The sequence below is a fragment of the Balaenoptera borealis genome (assembly GCF_965194805.1).
Source record: "Balaenoptera borealis genome assembly, chromosome: 16".
NCBI lineage: Eukaryota > Metazoa > Chordata > Mammalia > Artiodactyla > Balaenopteridae > Balaenoptera > Balaenoptera borealis.
In genome coordinates, this window is record NC_138872.1 from 3,509,214 (window position 1) to 3,525,748 (window position 16,535).

General features: G+C 46.7%; 1 protein-coding gene across 1 annotated transcript in view; it reads left to right on the forward strand.

The window, feature by feature from the left end:
• CDH26 (cadherin 26) overlaps positions 1 to 16,535 on the forward strand; it is a gene marked incomplete at its 5' end in the record, with an annotated part of 102,318 nt that overhangs the window by 59,173 nt on the left and 26,610 nt on the right. The window contains 1 exon segment of the mRNA XM_082362336.1: positions 54 to 15,868. Coding sequence (XP_082218462.1) covers positions 54 to 287 — 234 coding nt within the window. The 3' untranslated portion in view covers positions 288 to 15,868.

The following is a 16,535-nucleotide window of genomic DNA, read 5'->3' on the forward strand; positions in this document are numbered from 1 at the left end:
GGACGAGGCCCTGCCCACCATGGCACTTACCTTCTCTCGCGGCTCCCCTGTAGCAGCTCGGTGGTGCTGACGTCCCCAAGGGAGACCCTGGTTACCCACCTCACGTCTACGCAGAGGAGGGCAAGTGTGAGCGAGCAGAGACCCGCAGTTCTCTCGCCTTCTCCGAACATGACCTGTCGCCCGACTTGCTGGACTCTTTGGGGCCAAAGGCTGCTCCACTCGAAGAAATATATTCTGAGTCAGGCTTTCATTTCTTAAAAACTGCATATTTTGGTGAATTGGAATAACTCATGAAGGGGAAATCACTTCTAGAATGTTTCTTCCTTCCTTTTTTAAAAAATTACCTTCTAGTTCTTGAATGAGGTTAAACTGAGTCTGGATTAAATGCTTGGACATTCGCAGATCAGACATCTTGAACCAAAGTGAAACAGCAGGTTATACTTTTTAAAAATTCGATTTGTCAGGCAGATTTTCTAGAGAAACTTGAATTGTGTAATTCCTTGCTTCCGCTCATGGAAGCAGCTCATGGCTGCTCATAGCCCAACTCTGAGGGTAAATAAAATATAATCCACTGATTACCCCCAGCTATTTGGGAAAAACTGGGGAAACAGATTTTTTAAGTGCTTATTTAAATTTCTATAATTATGATTCTGCTTCAGTTTAAGTGAAAAATAAGTAAATAGGGAAATGTTTTCTAGAACATTTGTGATCAGTATTTTTAGTGATTTTTAAAAAAATATAAATATTAAGCCCTTTGTACTTTTTGAGTAGATAAATAGATAAAATATTTTATCATGAGAAAAATGATTATACTTAAAATTTATGAGCAGTACATACTAAAAACACCAAACTGATGTAATTTAACTTGCATGTATTATGTAAGTAAAATAACTTAGGAGCCTTTGAGTGAATAAATTCTGATTAAATTTTATCTATGCACAAAACCACAAACTTTAATTGATTTCTACATGTCCACCTACCGCTAGTGTAAATTGTGGGGGAAAGGATAGTTTCCTTTAAATATCTAAAAAAATGTAAATAGTAGGACATGTGCCCTATATATACTCAGTTTTCTTGTCTGAGTAATAGATAAGAAACTGGTTAAGCAGAATTTTAAATGCTACCAGGACACTTTAATGTATATATTAGATATCTAAAAGCCTGTGGCAAATTCTAAAAAATTTATATAATTAATGAGCATAGTCTTTTGTTAGTCCCCTCTTGAACCTGAGGGATAAATCAGGAGAAGCACATTTATGTCAAATCAGTGAAATGCTATATTAAACCTAAGTTTTAGCTGACGTAAACTTAAAACTTTCCCTTTCTTTTTAAAGAAGCTGTGCAAATGCTTACTTTAAAGAGATCTCAAGAGTTTGTACATAGTTATTTCATGTATCACCTAGTGCTTTGAGTAACTGAAAAAGAAGAAAAACCATCTCCAAAGCATTGGAAAGTCTAAAGCTGACTCACAGATGTGTACAACAGCTATGCTAATGCTGGAATGATTCCGAGGAGAGTCTAGGACATTTTCTGGGTAATTCAGGATAACGGTAATATCTTAGGACAGTATACTTTTTGAGTCTGAATGGTTGCTAAGGATCAGTAGGTGGTCACTGGACCTTCCTGGATCTGAGGCAAGGGACAGAAAACTATGGCCGTGGGGTAGATGTGGCCCACCGTCTGTTTTTGTAAATAAAGTTTTATTGGCACACAGCTGTGCTCATATGTTGTTTAAGGGCGTCCATGACCCCTTTGTGCTGCCGTAGCAGCACTGAGTAGTCACAATGGAGACGTAGGGCTCACAAAGCCCAACACATTTACTTCCTGGCCTTTTAAAGAAAAAAAGTATGCTGACCCCCTTGTCTAAGGCATTCTTTTTGGAAACCCCACATTGCAACAAACGTATTAAGATATATCCATACTCTGTGTTAAAAACAAATACATTGCCATACAATTAGGGAAGGTTTTAGATAAGTTTGCTTTTGGCTATGGGTAACTTGGCTCATTTACTAATGGTTATGAAATCTTGGCAATTGTTGGGTGTATTTGTGAATTCTTGCATTATGAGGCTCTCTCCAACTAATTGTCCTCAAAAGTAATAAAATACTCATGAAAAATTCATGAATCCCAAATTTAGCAATTAACAAGAACAAAATGTTATATTTTGTAGATATTTAATTAGACATGTATTAATTTTGATTTTGCTGCTTTCTTTGTGTGTTTTGAAGCCTATATATATGTTTTCGTAGGTCTCAAGCCTTTGGGATATATTGTCCAGTGGAGACACTGGCCCTGTTGGCATTTTATGAAGCATACCTGGCATGTTAATACTTTGACTTTTCCCTTTAGATGCCAGACTATATTATATATTATCATCTGTCCCAACTGATGTCTGCAGGGAACATTCTTGGATGTTGGCTGGTTCTCCCCACAAGTTCATTTTCAAGTCTATCTACATGCTTAGAAAGGTTTCCATTAGAAACATCAGCACCAGGAGGTTTTGGAAAAAAATGTTAGCCTCCAGTGGAATTTATGTACACTCATGAACTAAACGAAGTCTTACTAATGGCAACGAAGAAGGCAATAAAACAGAAATAGTAAATATTTTCCTAGAAAATGTGATTTTATTAAGAACATTAGCCTCCAAATTACTTAGCAATCCAAAGATAGCTGCCATCTCACAAGTTAAATATTTATTTTGCATTTCATCAATTTTGGGTTTCCATTTATATTAACGGTCTCATTGGCTTTATGGAGTTTTTCATCAGAGGAGTTTGTTTTGCTTACTTTTATGATTTACTGAACACAGAAGCTATCTTGATTGTTAAAAACTTTCCCAAGTGAGGGACTTCCCTGATGGCCCAGTGGTAAAGAATCTGCCTTCCAATTCAGAGGACGCAGGTTCGATCACTGGTCGGGGAACTAAGATCCCACATGCTGTGGGGCAACTAAGCTCATGCACCACAACTAGAGAGAGAGAAGCCTGCACAAAGCAATGGAGATCCTGCGTGCCGCGACTAAGACCCAACGCAACCAAAAATAAATAAAATAAATAAATATTTTTTAAAAACCACTTTCCCAAGTGAAACACTAACCCAGGAAATCTTATTTTATGTACTTGTAAAGTAGGTATAGCAACAGTCCCCTCAAAGATGGCATGTGGGCAGAAGACTGCAGACCTTGGGTAGTCATTGTCTCTCCTGAAATGTGTGTGTCAGAGGCCAAACAAATCTGCCATCAGGAAGAAGGAAGAGGAGAAAGAATGCTGGAGATATAAAAACAGGAAAGACTAGTCCTTTCATTTTTCCCAGCATGAGGACACTGATGCTGGAATGGCTGCAGCAACTGCTAATTTCTCAATATCTGTCACCTCTCCTTCCTCAATAAAGGAACCCTGAATTTTTGGCCATCGAGAGTGGGAATGACATTTCCCACCCTTCCTTGCAGCCAGGTATGGCCATGTGACTACATTCTGGCCAATGGAAGGCAACTTCCAGGAAGTGTCCTTGAAGCATGGAGATGTAGACTCATCTCTTCCCCCTCTTCTCTTCTACTGGCTGGAATGAGAATGTGATGGCTGGCACAGGAGCAGCCATCCTGGACATTGTCGTTAGAGCTGACGCATGGTACACCAACAGGATAGAAGGGGTGGAGGTCTCTGACACCAGGGAGCCCTACTGGACCCATCCCAGGACTACCTTACTCTGGAGTCAAATGGAAAGAGAATTAAATATGTCTTGTTCAAGCCAATGCTATTTTGGATTTTCTGTCACTCATGGCCAAATCTAATCTTAACTGATACAAAATATAGGACCAAGATAAGCAAGCTGTAAGTAGCAGAACTGAAACTTAGGGCATTGGCTTATGGATGTGGTCGGGGGCAGGGACTCAGATAGTGGGGGCTAGAGGACAGGTTAGCCATATCGTGCAGAAACAAAGCATTTGCTAACAACTCTCCTCTGTTGTTTTTTGAAAAGCAGCCCTTGCTCTGAACAAGGATTGAGGAAGGAAATGGTAGGAGAAATTCATAATGTAGAAATGCATTAGCTGCTTCTCACTGCTTATAGCAAAGTCCCACAAAAGAGATGGACATGGGTGACTGCTGGTCAGGGCAGGAGTGGCATGAAAGGTAAGGCAGCTATGCTCATGGAGACCGTTTCTGCCTGAAGCACGCAATCTAAATTGACTGAGAACTGGGTAATTTGGAGCCTTGCAGGGTTGAAAAAAGCAACTGCTGCACCTCTCAAATGACATCAATCATTGGAAAGGTTTTGTGCAAAGCAGTGCACTTAGTGGAAAATAAAACTAGTGCCCCATCCTACCAATTTGTAAGCCTTGTGGCAAAAGTCACTTTAAGGTTGCCTTCCTACCCAGGCCTGTTGCTTCAGGTGACTCAAGGTGGGCGGTGCCATTGTGCTGAGGGACAGGAGACATCGGCCAAGCAAGCGTGGAGGCCAACAAGGACAGGCCAGAGGCTCCAGGGTTATAAGCTATGTCTCAACAGAGAGAGCTGGCTGGAAACAAATAGATCAGAAATCTTTACGTTTCTGAAAAAATGCTTTGCCAAAGAAACCACAGCCTGGTCTGAAAAAGCCTGTGATTGTTCAACCCCAAAGCCATCCCTGAAAACAAGGAGCGAGCTGTGAAAACCATTCAGGTCCCAGGAAGGGCATCCCCCCCGGTACCCACGCCACTCAGCTGTGGCAGGGGAGACAACAGCAAGCACGCAGGTAGGGGCCGGGGGTGGCGACGGCTGCAGAGGTGTCTTCACTGTTCCTGCCTCCCAGGATTTGCTCATGTGTATGGATCAATGATAATTGTGTTTATTAGTTTGCTTTTCTCCAAATGGGCATTTTTATTGCAGGCGTCTTACTGTTCTTACTTGTCTACCTTATGTTGGTTGTATTGGGAACCAGGAACTTATTATTTAGTTTGTAGGTTGTGAAACCATGAAGGACCTCATCCGTATCTGTGGGAGAGGACTGTGCTTTACCCTGGGATCTTGGATTGTGAGCCAGATGCAGTAATTGGGTGGGGCTTTGCACTTGGTTCCCTTGGGGTGTGTGTGGGAGGGGTTCTGTGTGTAGACGAAGGGCGAGCACAGATATGTGGGTGGCCAAAGCGTGGACGGCTGCAGAGACTACTGTCCCCCAACCCCCATTGTCCCTTCTTTCCTTCTTCCCAAGTTTGAGCGAGGGCTACGGCTTCCTCAAATGAAAATGACATTTCCCAGCCCTCCTTGAACTAGATGTGACCAGGTGACCATGTTCTGGCCAATGGGGCTCACATTGCAGAAGCAGAAGCATAGGTGCAGATGCTGAGATGGGTCCTTGAGGAGAGCAAGAATGCCTCTTTCCAGCCTCTCCCTCTTCCTGCAGCTGGAACACGGCTGTAAAAGCAGACTATCGGGGGACCGTGGGAATGGAGGCTTCCGACCATGGGATAATGTGTTAGAGCCTCGTCCCTCACCCTGGAGACCATGAGAGCCTGAATCACCTCACTTTTTACAAGAGAGAAATAGACACTCGCCTCTATTTTTTTGGGGTTCGTGTTCTGTCATTCACAGCCAAACTTAGTACTAATTAACTCAGGTTATATAACCTAAAAAACAAACCAATAAATAGAAAAAACACTGACACAACAAAATATGTGCATTATGCTTCAGAGTAATTACCTTGTTTAGTTAATTTTATTCATTGAACAGATTTTTTCCATTATGTTCAAATATTTGTGCAGCGAATGTTTCATTCTTCCCTGTGCTGCATGATGGCTTAATATAGTTCTAAAATTATTTTCCAAAACGGCTGTCACTACCCTGTGACAAGATTCTTTTAAATATCCTTGTTTCTGTCCACACAGTATCATTTTGAGCTTGGATCTGGTTTTTGGAAACTGCCGAAAGTCATTCAGGGCCTCGCCGGGTAAACAGGTGAGGGATCAGCCTGAGTGAGAGCACTGTGGGCTGGGAATGGGGGTGAAGGTGGACGATGGGGCCCAGAACCTGCAAAACGTTTGAGCCCATGGGCATCGCTGTGCAGCTGGGCCGGGTGAGCTCAATCACTTTTATTCTTTAGTTCTTGCCTTGTGATGTTCAAAACCCCCTAGGATTCTGTGGCAGAATGAATTCACATACCTGGAGAGGTGGTGTTACCAGGATGCTTGTGTTAACCAAGATGGCGCTATGTCTGGCACTCAGGAAGATCCACACATAGATCTGAACCCATGAAGGAGGCCTTCACCAGGGAAAGGTCGGTGAGCATTTCCCAGGTTTGAGGAATGATATCGCCAAGGTCCACTGTTCATGGTCTCCAGACCCTGCAGTTTCCATTTGAACTAATCATTTACATAACTCATTGAGGGAAAAAAGAATGACTTTGTTGTTATTCTTGTTCACATCGTCCTAATGAACCACCTCCAAGAGCTGAAATTCCCTCTATATTTTGCAGTCTCTGTGGGGAGAAGCCCAGTTTAATGAAGTCAGCAGCCACCGAGAGCTCTAGGAGGCTGTATTTTAAAGGCTCCTTCCACAGGCCAGTTGTCCCAACCAGGGCAATTTTGCTCCCAGGGACCCTGGGTGATGTCTGGAGACACTTGGGTTGTTACGACTTGGGAGAGGGTGCTCCTGGCCAGGGGTGGGTGGAGCCAGGGATTCTGCTAAACGTCCCACAGGGCACGAGACGGTCCCCACAACAGAGAATGATCCAGTCCAGAAGGCCAACAGTGCCAAGGTTGAAAAACCCTGCCATAGTCCCACTCAGACCCACTCTGAAATACTGTTCAGATGGCAAGAAGCTAATGACCTCTGTTTTAAAAGAACTTCCTCTCTGAGATGAGCTGAGAGACGTGATATTAAGCAGTGCAGTAAACTGTGTATCTCGAGGGCTCCCTCTGGGCCAGGGCTGCCACCCTCACGCGACTTACCCTGGGTTGACACTGTCCTGTCATCAAAGTGCTCTTAAGCCACTGCTTGCAGGGACTGAAAACAGAATAAAGATAATTAGACAGGAGTTGCTTGCCCCTGACCAAAACGAACCTAGAGTAGACAGAACTCATACATTAAATGCTTTCAACCCAGAAAAGTGAACTCATTGTTCTAAACACTATGCTTAGCAGGAAGTCTACATGGAATCTTTAGAGTTCTCAGAGCCCAGAGGCAGGCACAGGCCCACAATGGGACACATGGTCTGAAAAAGGGTCCGGCTCCTGGCCATGCAGGGCTCCGCCACCCCCTTGCTGGAGACTTCCCCAGTCTGGGCATCAGCATCTACTTGTAAGGTTGAGGGTTCATTCTGATGGATGGTTTTCCCACCTGAGTCCCCCAGAGTCTCAGCATTTTCAGGGACATCAGTGTGACCCAGAATCAACTATGGCAGAGGAACTTTGGTCTGTTGGTATTATAGGTATCTGTCTGTATGTCTGTCTTTCCACAAGCATCTCTTCACCCTTCTTCTGGGAAAGCACATATGGGAATTCCTATGGGCAGTTCCCTTTCTCTTCATCCCCTGCTCACATGGGCTCTAGGGGTGGATCATGAATGACCTAAGCTAGTTAGCATAGCAACCATAATTGGCTCAGAGATGAGCATGTCAGCCAATCTGAGCCAATGAGGGTCAGGCCCAGTTGTACTCAAGTCTTTGGGTAGGGTTGGAACCTGAGTGGGTATAAGTGCAGGGGCAGTTGCAGCCACTTTGCAACCATGAGGGGAAGCTGCAGAGCTTTGGGGGCAGAGGGCACCACATCAGGCAGTATGAAGGGGAGCTGAGATGAGAGAAGGACAGAGGCTGGCTTCTAATAACCTTGCTTTGGTCCTGTACCAAGTTGTGACTCCACAACTTCCCCTGGACAATTACCTGTACTGATAAGGTTACTTTTGTGCCTAATTCAGGTTTTTAGAAACCAGCCTGAGTAAGAAAATTTCCTCAAATGAAATGACTTGCTTCAAAAGTTTTAACTGGGAGTCAAACTTTCCCAGAGACCCCTCCTCGTGAGCTACTCCCTGTGCTTTGAGTGGCTTAAAGGGACGGTGTTGTTGAGTTGGGCCACAGCTGACAGGGGCTGCAGCAGAATATTTATGAGGGAATGATGAAACCAAGACTAGCAGAGCCTGGGAAATGGAAACACTGGGCTTTGACCCAAACGCCCCCTTTCAAGAAAGTTCTTTATTGTCACTGAGGTTTGAGTCTCTATATTTGTGCATGTAATAGATTTCTCCTCCTTAGAAAGATTTGGTTATGGATTCAGGCATCTGAAATTTAATACTTGAGAGTTAATTGAATTTAATTAATTATTTGTAAAAACTTCCTCAGGTTCTTTAGATGAAAGGAAGGTAATATTCATGAAATTCTGTTTGTAATTTCCCTTCTGTTGCATTTTGTGAGCAGCTTTGCGAAATATGCAAGGTTCTTTAGAAGAAAGGCTGAGGGAGAGCAGGAAGGGGACAGGTGAGAGGGCTGCATGATTCCTGCCCTCACTCTGGGTGTTCATCAGGGGCTGGGAGGTAAGCACTGTCTTTGTATTTTCACCTTCCGAATCTGTCTTTTTGAAGATTTTATCTCCTACTTTGGAAGCATATTAACTTAATCTATCACGTGATTTGTAAATCAAGACCCCCAACAGACAGCTGTCTGCTTCTCTTAGCTTTTAATAACATTGGTGACATGGAGTGGAAGGCTTGACACATTCTATAAGTCAGTTTTTAATATGGAACAAACACTGAGTTGTTCCTCAAAAGCCGTACAGGCTAAGAACAATTTATAAATAATTTAACAGTATTATAATTCAATAACTATAATTATTAAAATGCTACCATATAGGCCTGAGTGTTGAAATGAATGGGAGAAGTTGGAATGAGAAATTAACCCTGAAATTAATTTCTATGTTAGTTAGGGAAGTTAGTACAAGCAGCTTTAACAGATAAATCCACAAATTTCCTTAACCCAGCAAAGGTTTATTTCTCATGTAGGCAAAAGCCAGTAACTGTACAATTTGGACCTCCAAGTTTGCTGCGGCAGGGAAAAGATGAAGAAATCACAGTGGCTCTTAAATTCTATCGGCCAGAACTTAAGGGAGGCTGCGAGATGGAGAGGAACACATGGATACTGAAAGCACATTACCTCTCCACCACTGTGAGATGGATTTCTATTCTTGTGTTTGTTAGTCAGAAACTAAACTTGAGACTCTGATTGATTGATTGATTGATTTAAACAACACAATCTAATTCAATCTTCTTTTTCTTTTTTTAAAATTTATGTATTTATTTTTGGCTGCGTTGGATCTTCGTTGCTGCGCACGGGCTTTTCTCTAGTTGTGACGAGCGGGGGCTACTCTTTGTTGCAGTGGTCAGGCTTCTCATTGCGGTGGCTTCTCTTGTTGCAGAGCACGGGCTCTAGAGTGCACGGCTTCAGTAGCTGTGGCTCGCAGGCTCTAGAGCACAGGCTCAGTAGTTGGGCGCACGGGCTTAGTTGCTCTGCGGCGTGTGGGATCTTCCCGGACCAGGGCTCGAACCCCTGTCCCCTGCATTGGCAGGTGTATCCTCAACCACTGTGCCAACAGGGAAGCCCCTGATTTATTTATTTTTTTGGCCACGCCACACGGCTTATGGGATTTTTTTTTTTTAATTTATTTTTAGCTGTGTTGGGTCTTCGTTTCTGTGTGAGGGCTTTCTCTAGTTGCGGCAAGCGGGGACCACTCTTCATTGCGGTGCGCGGGCCTCTCACTATCGCGGCCTCTCTTGTTGCGGAGCACAGGCTCCAGACGTGCAGGCTCAGTAGTTGTGGCTCACGGGCCCAGTTGCTCCGCGGCATGTGGGATCTTCCCAGAACAGGGCTCGAACCCGTGTCCCCTGCATTGGCAGGCAGATTCTCAACCACTGCGCCACCAGGGAAGCCTGGCTTATGGGATTTTTGTTCCCCGACCAGGGATCGAACCCGGGCCCTTGGCAGTGAGAGCGTGGAGTCCTAACCACGGGACTGCCAGGGAGTTCCTGAGACTGATTTAGATGGTGGAATTATGAAGAATTGAATGTAGCCCTAATATATTTCCAACCCTGGTGTCCCACAGAGGATGAAAACACTGTGTATGGAAGACATACTGTAGGTGTTTAGAACATCTGCTGTGGTTTGGGAGAAGGCCAGGGCTTGAAATCAGCTCCATCATTCACCTCCTGTATGATTAAGTTTATTCAACACTTTGAGCCTTTGTTGCTTTGTCTGTAAAGTGAGGAAAACAATAATCCCTCTCTTGTAGGTTTTCAAGAAATCATTGGCATCACCATCATCAACGTTCTCATCACCATTACCACCAGCTTCACCATCACCGTCTCCACCATCACCATCATCACCATCATTATCACCACCATCACTATCATCATCACCATCACTATCATCACCATCACCACCACCGTCTCCACCATCACCACTATCATCACCATCATCACCAACACCACCACCAAGATCATCATAATCACTTATTATTTAGACACCACATTCCCATGGAAGGGTCTCTAAATGCTAACTTCTAACTCCTATTGCCATAGCTTCAGAGAGAACTCCACTGTAAGTTTAAGCAGTGGTGCATACAGTGTGAGGGTAATGGGAAAATGTGAGTTGACCTGGGGACTTTGCATCTGTGGAACCGTCTGCAGATTCTCAGTGGTCATTCAGCCGCTGAGCACTGCCCCTACGAAGAAATAGGTTAGTTCTGAAACAATCACACTGAGAGCTGGCATAAGTACAGGTTCTACATCTAACTTAGGAAGTCTGGCTACAGGTCTGGGAACCTGTATTTTAAATAAGATTGTTAGTAGCTCTTAAATAAGTTGTGGATTATTGTCTAAGTTCAGTCTGTATACAGACTGCATCCATTCATGCATTTATGCATTCAACGAATATTTATTGAGCACTGATTAAGTGCCAGGCCTATGTTAAACATTTCCCTACGTTATTTCTCACACTCTGTTATCACCCGCATTTTATAGATGAGGGAGGTAGACTTGGGGAAAACAGACGAGTCACTTGCCCAAGGCCACATCGCTAGGAAGTGAACAGGGGGCACTGGAGTCCAGAGCTCACACTCCTCATCACCCCTTAACAGAAAGGGGTCTTTGCAAGGAGCCAACAGAGCATCATAGGCAATAGAATTGTCAGGCCACCCCAGGGCTAAGGAGAATGTAGTGGGGGCCATGTGTCTGTTCTCGGAGGTTAGGGCCTTGGAAATGGCTTCCTGGAGGAGGTGTCAGTTATCCAGGTGGGCAAGAGGTGTGTGTGTGTGTGTGTGTGAGAGAGAGAGAGAGAGAGAGAGAGAGAGAGAGAGAGAGAGGGAGAGAGAGAAAACATGGCAGAGGAAATAACATATGCCAAGGCCTGGCAACAAATATTTTTTCCTGCGTGAACCGTGGGAACTGCACTACAGTGGTGTTTCTAGAGTGTGATTTCCTCTCCACTGTTTTCATTACTGCTTATCAGAGGCACACAGAAGAGTTTCTTTTCCTCTTTCTACAAATTTTAATAGAAGTTCCTTTAAAGCATAGTAGGAAAAAAAAGAATAACTAGCATGTCAAACCCATGATATTATATATGGTAGTTCTTGGGATGTAGCTAAAGTTAATATACAGGTTAAGAAATTGCATCAGTAGCAATAACATTACAGAGTATGAGCGGGATGGTAAAAACAGTGAAGGTGGAAAGCCCAGGGGAGCTGAAGATTCAGGAACCCTGGGCCAGAGGGTGTTTCTGTCCGTTCCAGCTTAGAAGCTCTACACTTGAAGTTTGTCTGAGTGTGAATGGCTCTTTTGTCAATAATGTCACATTCTTCCCAGTGGGGGCAACGGCGTCCCTGCTGCTGTTAACCATGAAGGGATGATTTGTTACCAGTATTAGGACCCGCAGGGCCAAAGTCTGTCCCGGGACTGGTCAGGAAGAGCTTTGAGCTCTGGGGTAAGGGTCAGGAGGGAAGCCACACAAGTGCTAAAGTAGCCGTGGGAATCAGCCCAGCCTAGAGCAGGGACTCACAGTTCAAGAATGTTCTCTGGCCCCATGCTGATCATAGCCGCAGAGCCCTGGGCACCAGGAGATTGGCTAAAAATACCCTGGTCATGGGCCGAGGGCTTATGGGCCTCTGCTCTGCAGAGGCAGCCGCGGGGAGAGCTGATACAACACGGGCAGCAGGCAGGCCGCCCAGCCACAAAGGTCAGCCAGCTCAGGATGCTCGCAGCCTCGGCTTCTGCCAAGACGGCCTTAGTACTCAGGCTCAAACAAAATGCCACTTCCAGCTCCTTTGCTTAAGAGATTTTCAGAGCTGTGCAGCCGAGCCCTCTGTCTGTTCTACTATCTTAACTGCAAGACTTTGCTGGCTCCTTAGCCAATGAACCCCTCAAATGGAAGGGGCAGGGCTTTAACCCGACAGGGCTTCAGAAATGCTCCCCCACTGTTTCTGGGAAGCTGCATTGGAAATCACTGCAAGTCACAAGAAGAACTCACAGGAACTTGGGTGCCAGCAACATGCTTTCATGTCTCGGCTTCTGAGGAGGGACAGCTGTGGGCAGGAATTCTGTCCAACTCTTGCTTCTGACCAGCCTGGTGCAGGGTCTGGGGGAGCTGATTAATGCCCCAGCTGTGAACAGGGAAGACACTTAACTGAGAAATCACACGAACACGCAAGATTGTTATGTAACCGATTTACGGGCACAAGCCGTCTCTTCAAGCAGACGTTCGTGGGGCAGAACCGGGTGGAGCGGCTCTTTAATAGTATACTTCACGGCAGCTGCTTTAACTGAGCACCTAGTACGTGCCAAGCACACAGAGCTTCTCTGTGTACCATCATGATTAATCCTCATGGCAAGGTCATTTGGCCGGACCCTTGCTGCCTCTGCTCTGTTCACCAGGGCCCCGCGGGCTGCTTATACCTCACTGCTGGTCAGGGGAGAGTGGGGATTGGCCCAGGGTCCTCGGGCACTGCTGACCTGCCTGGGTTGATAATCCCAGGTCTGGGCAGGCAGGGAGCCCTCGTCCGGTGCACTGAGTGATCTCATGGGCCATGATTAATAAGGCCGGGTCATGATCCTCGGTCTAGTTATTTTTGAAGGTAGGATTTGGCCAGAATCCTGAGGCTAAAATAGAAGCCACACTTTGGATCCCTTGTGGGGTGTTATCCAGGGCTCCTGGTGACCTTTGTCCTGGCCCAGAAGCCTCTGGCTCAGACTAGAGTAGCAGTTCTCAAAGCAGGGTGCCCCTGGCCCAGCAGCAGTGGCGTCACCCAGGAGCTCCTTAAAGTGCACATTCTGAGGCCCAGCCCCGGATCTACAGGCTCAGAAACCAGGGTGGCACCAGCGCTCTCTGTGTTAGCAAGCCCTCCCGAGGGCTCTGATCCTCGGAAGTCTGAGAACGATGGCTGAGGTAGATGACAGGTCCCCCTCACTTCCGTCCCTGAGAACCGCTGTGCTGACAGGCAGGGTTGAGGTGGGTCCAGGTGAGTGGTGCCTGATGGCGAGTTGTCCCTCTCAGGAAGGGCTGGGCTGGGGGCTGGTGTCAGGTCCCTGGTATGTGTGGGACAGTGAATGGTGCTGGCCCGGCTGGGCTGGTGTTTCAGGACAGGGCCCTAGAGAAGGGTGACCAAGTCACAGTCACTGAAAGCATGCTTCTCTCCTGATGGCTGCTCCAAAGTGGCGAGGCCTGCTGAGGGGGTGCTTTCCAGGCTATAGGTGAACAGAAAATTTGGGGACTCCACTGTGCCTCAGGCTTCTGTCTCCCCAACATCTCGAATGCACAGAGAGATAGGAGCTCAAGGCTAAACGTTAGCCTCTGCTTTGGACTTTGTTTTCACTGTGAAGACAGATTGTCCAAATAATGCACATTTCAGCTTTGGATGAAATACCCAGCAATTCAGGATCTGCATTCGTTTGCAAAGTTTAGGTGCCCAATAAATCATTCTTTTGCAGAGATGCCATTAACTAATAATTCAAAGCTGGTAACCTTCATTCAACCGTGATTAAAGAACTTTTGCTGAATGGCGGGGGATAACACGTTTTTCTGAATGCCAGCAGCAAAATCTGCTTACACCATCCATCTTTACTTTGATAAACTGCCCTTAACTAATAATTCCAGATGGAAGGATTTTAAATCAAGCATGGGGGTTGGCAGGATCAGGTCAAACTCTCAATAATGGTAAAGACTGTTTTATTGCAAACTGTCTTCAGATGGGCGATATTCATTTAGGTTCTAAAGAGCGGGTGATATTCCAACGCTTCCCGGGCACTTACAGAATGTGAGCCATTCACACCCATTGCAGCTTTGCAGCTTTGACATGCTGTGTTCTTGGAGGGAAGACCAGGTTCTGGGTGTGCCCCTCCAGCCTGCCTCTCCCATGCTTGGCCTGCAGGTGCCAGCTGGGATGGCCTGGCCAGCATCCATGACCAGGTCGTGTTTCTCCTCTGGCCCCCGGCTCCTCACACCGCCCCTCACGTGGCGCTGGGGAAGTATGGCCCCTCCTGGCTTGTCTGCCTACCTAGCCCGCTGCAGGCCAGCCTTCTGGGGGCAAGTGCTGTCTTACCTGCTTCTGTGGTACACGACACGGCGCCTGGCACGAGCTGGACACTTCATCAGAGTGAGCTGCAGTAGCAGATTAGTGGACAAAGCCCCTTGCTGGTTCATGCTAAGGACAGATGGCTACAGGATACACAGCAACAATGGATGGAATGTGCCAGACAGGGAGCTTGTTAACATGCAGGTGCCTGGGTCCCACCTCCAGAGCCTCTTTCGGCAGGTCTGGGCTGGGGCCCTGGGAGCCTGAGTTTAAACATGCTTGCCCAAACCCGAACCTTCTGCCCTTACCTTTCTTCTTTGCTTCTGAGAGCCGTGCCCACAGCCTTTGAGCCATTGGCTCACTTTTCTGACTAGACTGTGGTGAAGATACTGGTGACAGGGGTCCATGGTCCTTGAACACCCACAAATGAATGGTGTGAGGTGTAACAGGGAGCGTGGAGGTCCAGATGGCCAAGGGAGATCAACTTAGGATGAACTGTTGTGAAAACTGCACGTTATTCATCTGTTCAGCAAATATTTATCGAGAATCTGCTATGTGTCTCACACTGTGCCTCTCCCCACGTGTGAAAGTTTGGACAAACTCTTCCGTCAAACTATTGGGCAAACCTTTGTGGACCTCTCCTCACATGCGGTCCGTGAACCCTCTGACACCTGGCTACTCAAAGTGTGGTCCGTGGACCAGCAGTGCTGGCACTGCCTGGGGAGCTTGTTAGAAATGCTGAATATTGGGCCCCACTCCAGAACTGCAGCCCCTGTGTCTGCATTTCAATAAGAGACCAAGATCCCCAGGTGACATGTGTGCACATCAAAGCTTGAGACCCACTGGTCAAACACCCACTTTTGGGCCAAACGTCTTATATCCAAGTATGTGTCTGTGACGGAGCGCATAGCTTTCATGCGATTCTCACGTTGACCTGTGACCCCCAGAATTTAATCGTGGCCTCAGGGACCATCTAGTCCGGGGCTGTGTTGATAAGCAGTTGTGCTTCCTTGATTGAACCCTGTGAGCGATTTGGGATAAGATTTATGATGGGGCTCGACCTTATGCAGTGACGAAGGAGGTGAGCGAGTCTCCGGAAGGCTGATGCCTTCACATTGGGTGGTTGGCCTGAAGTTCCCGGGGTGAGCAGGCCAGCACACAAAGCAGGAGGGGCGGGGAGAAACTGGAACCCACAGGATGGGCTAGAACCTGCCTCTGTCTCACACCACCTCTACGTCAACCAGATGCTTGACTTGATGGCCGCCCTCACACGTTGCTGGTCATGCACCTGGTCCACGACTCACTGGCGCTGGAGGAGCCGCTGGTCCCGTTGCTGCCCCAGGACAATCAGGTGAGGCCCCATCAGAGGCAACAAGCAGGAGCTTCCACCAGGCCTGGCCCATCAGAGCCCATTTCACGCCGCTTCATGTCTGCCTTACAGACGGCCCAGAGACTTCTCTCCTGGCCAGCCCTGACCTGGAACATAGAGCAAAGAGAATGTGGGAGATGTAAGTCCCGCTCAGATGCACCGAGGCCGGGCAGGGTTCTCACACTCGCCAGTCGCCAGGGCCAGGTGGTGCTGTGATGGGTGAAGGGGGACCGGCAGGGCTGTGAGGACCTCCATCCAGGTGTACATTTCAGGTCATGAAAGGTGTTGAGGAGAAAGTAAAGCAGGTAATAGGACCGAGAGCCTCGGGGCAGTGGAGGCAGGCCTTGGAGTCCCCATCCTGTACCTTCCCTCATGAAAGTTTACAGTCAGAGGGGACCAGCTAGTAAATAATTGCAGAAATCGCTGTAAAAGGACAAGTATGATGATGCTTCGGGGGATGGAAACACGGATTTGATCTAGCCAGGGAGCTCCAAGCACGGGGCCTTGGATCTTGATGCAGCAGAACCAATGGGGATGCAGTTTATTTCCCCCACATGCTGTTCCTTTGGCTCTGAATGGTCCCTGGGACCTTTCTGTGACCGGCCAACCTGTTCCATCTCAACCTCACATTTCAGAAAACACTCTTAGG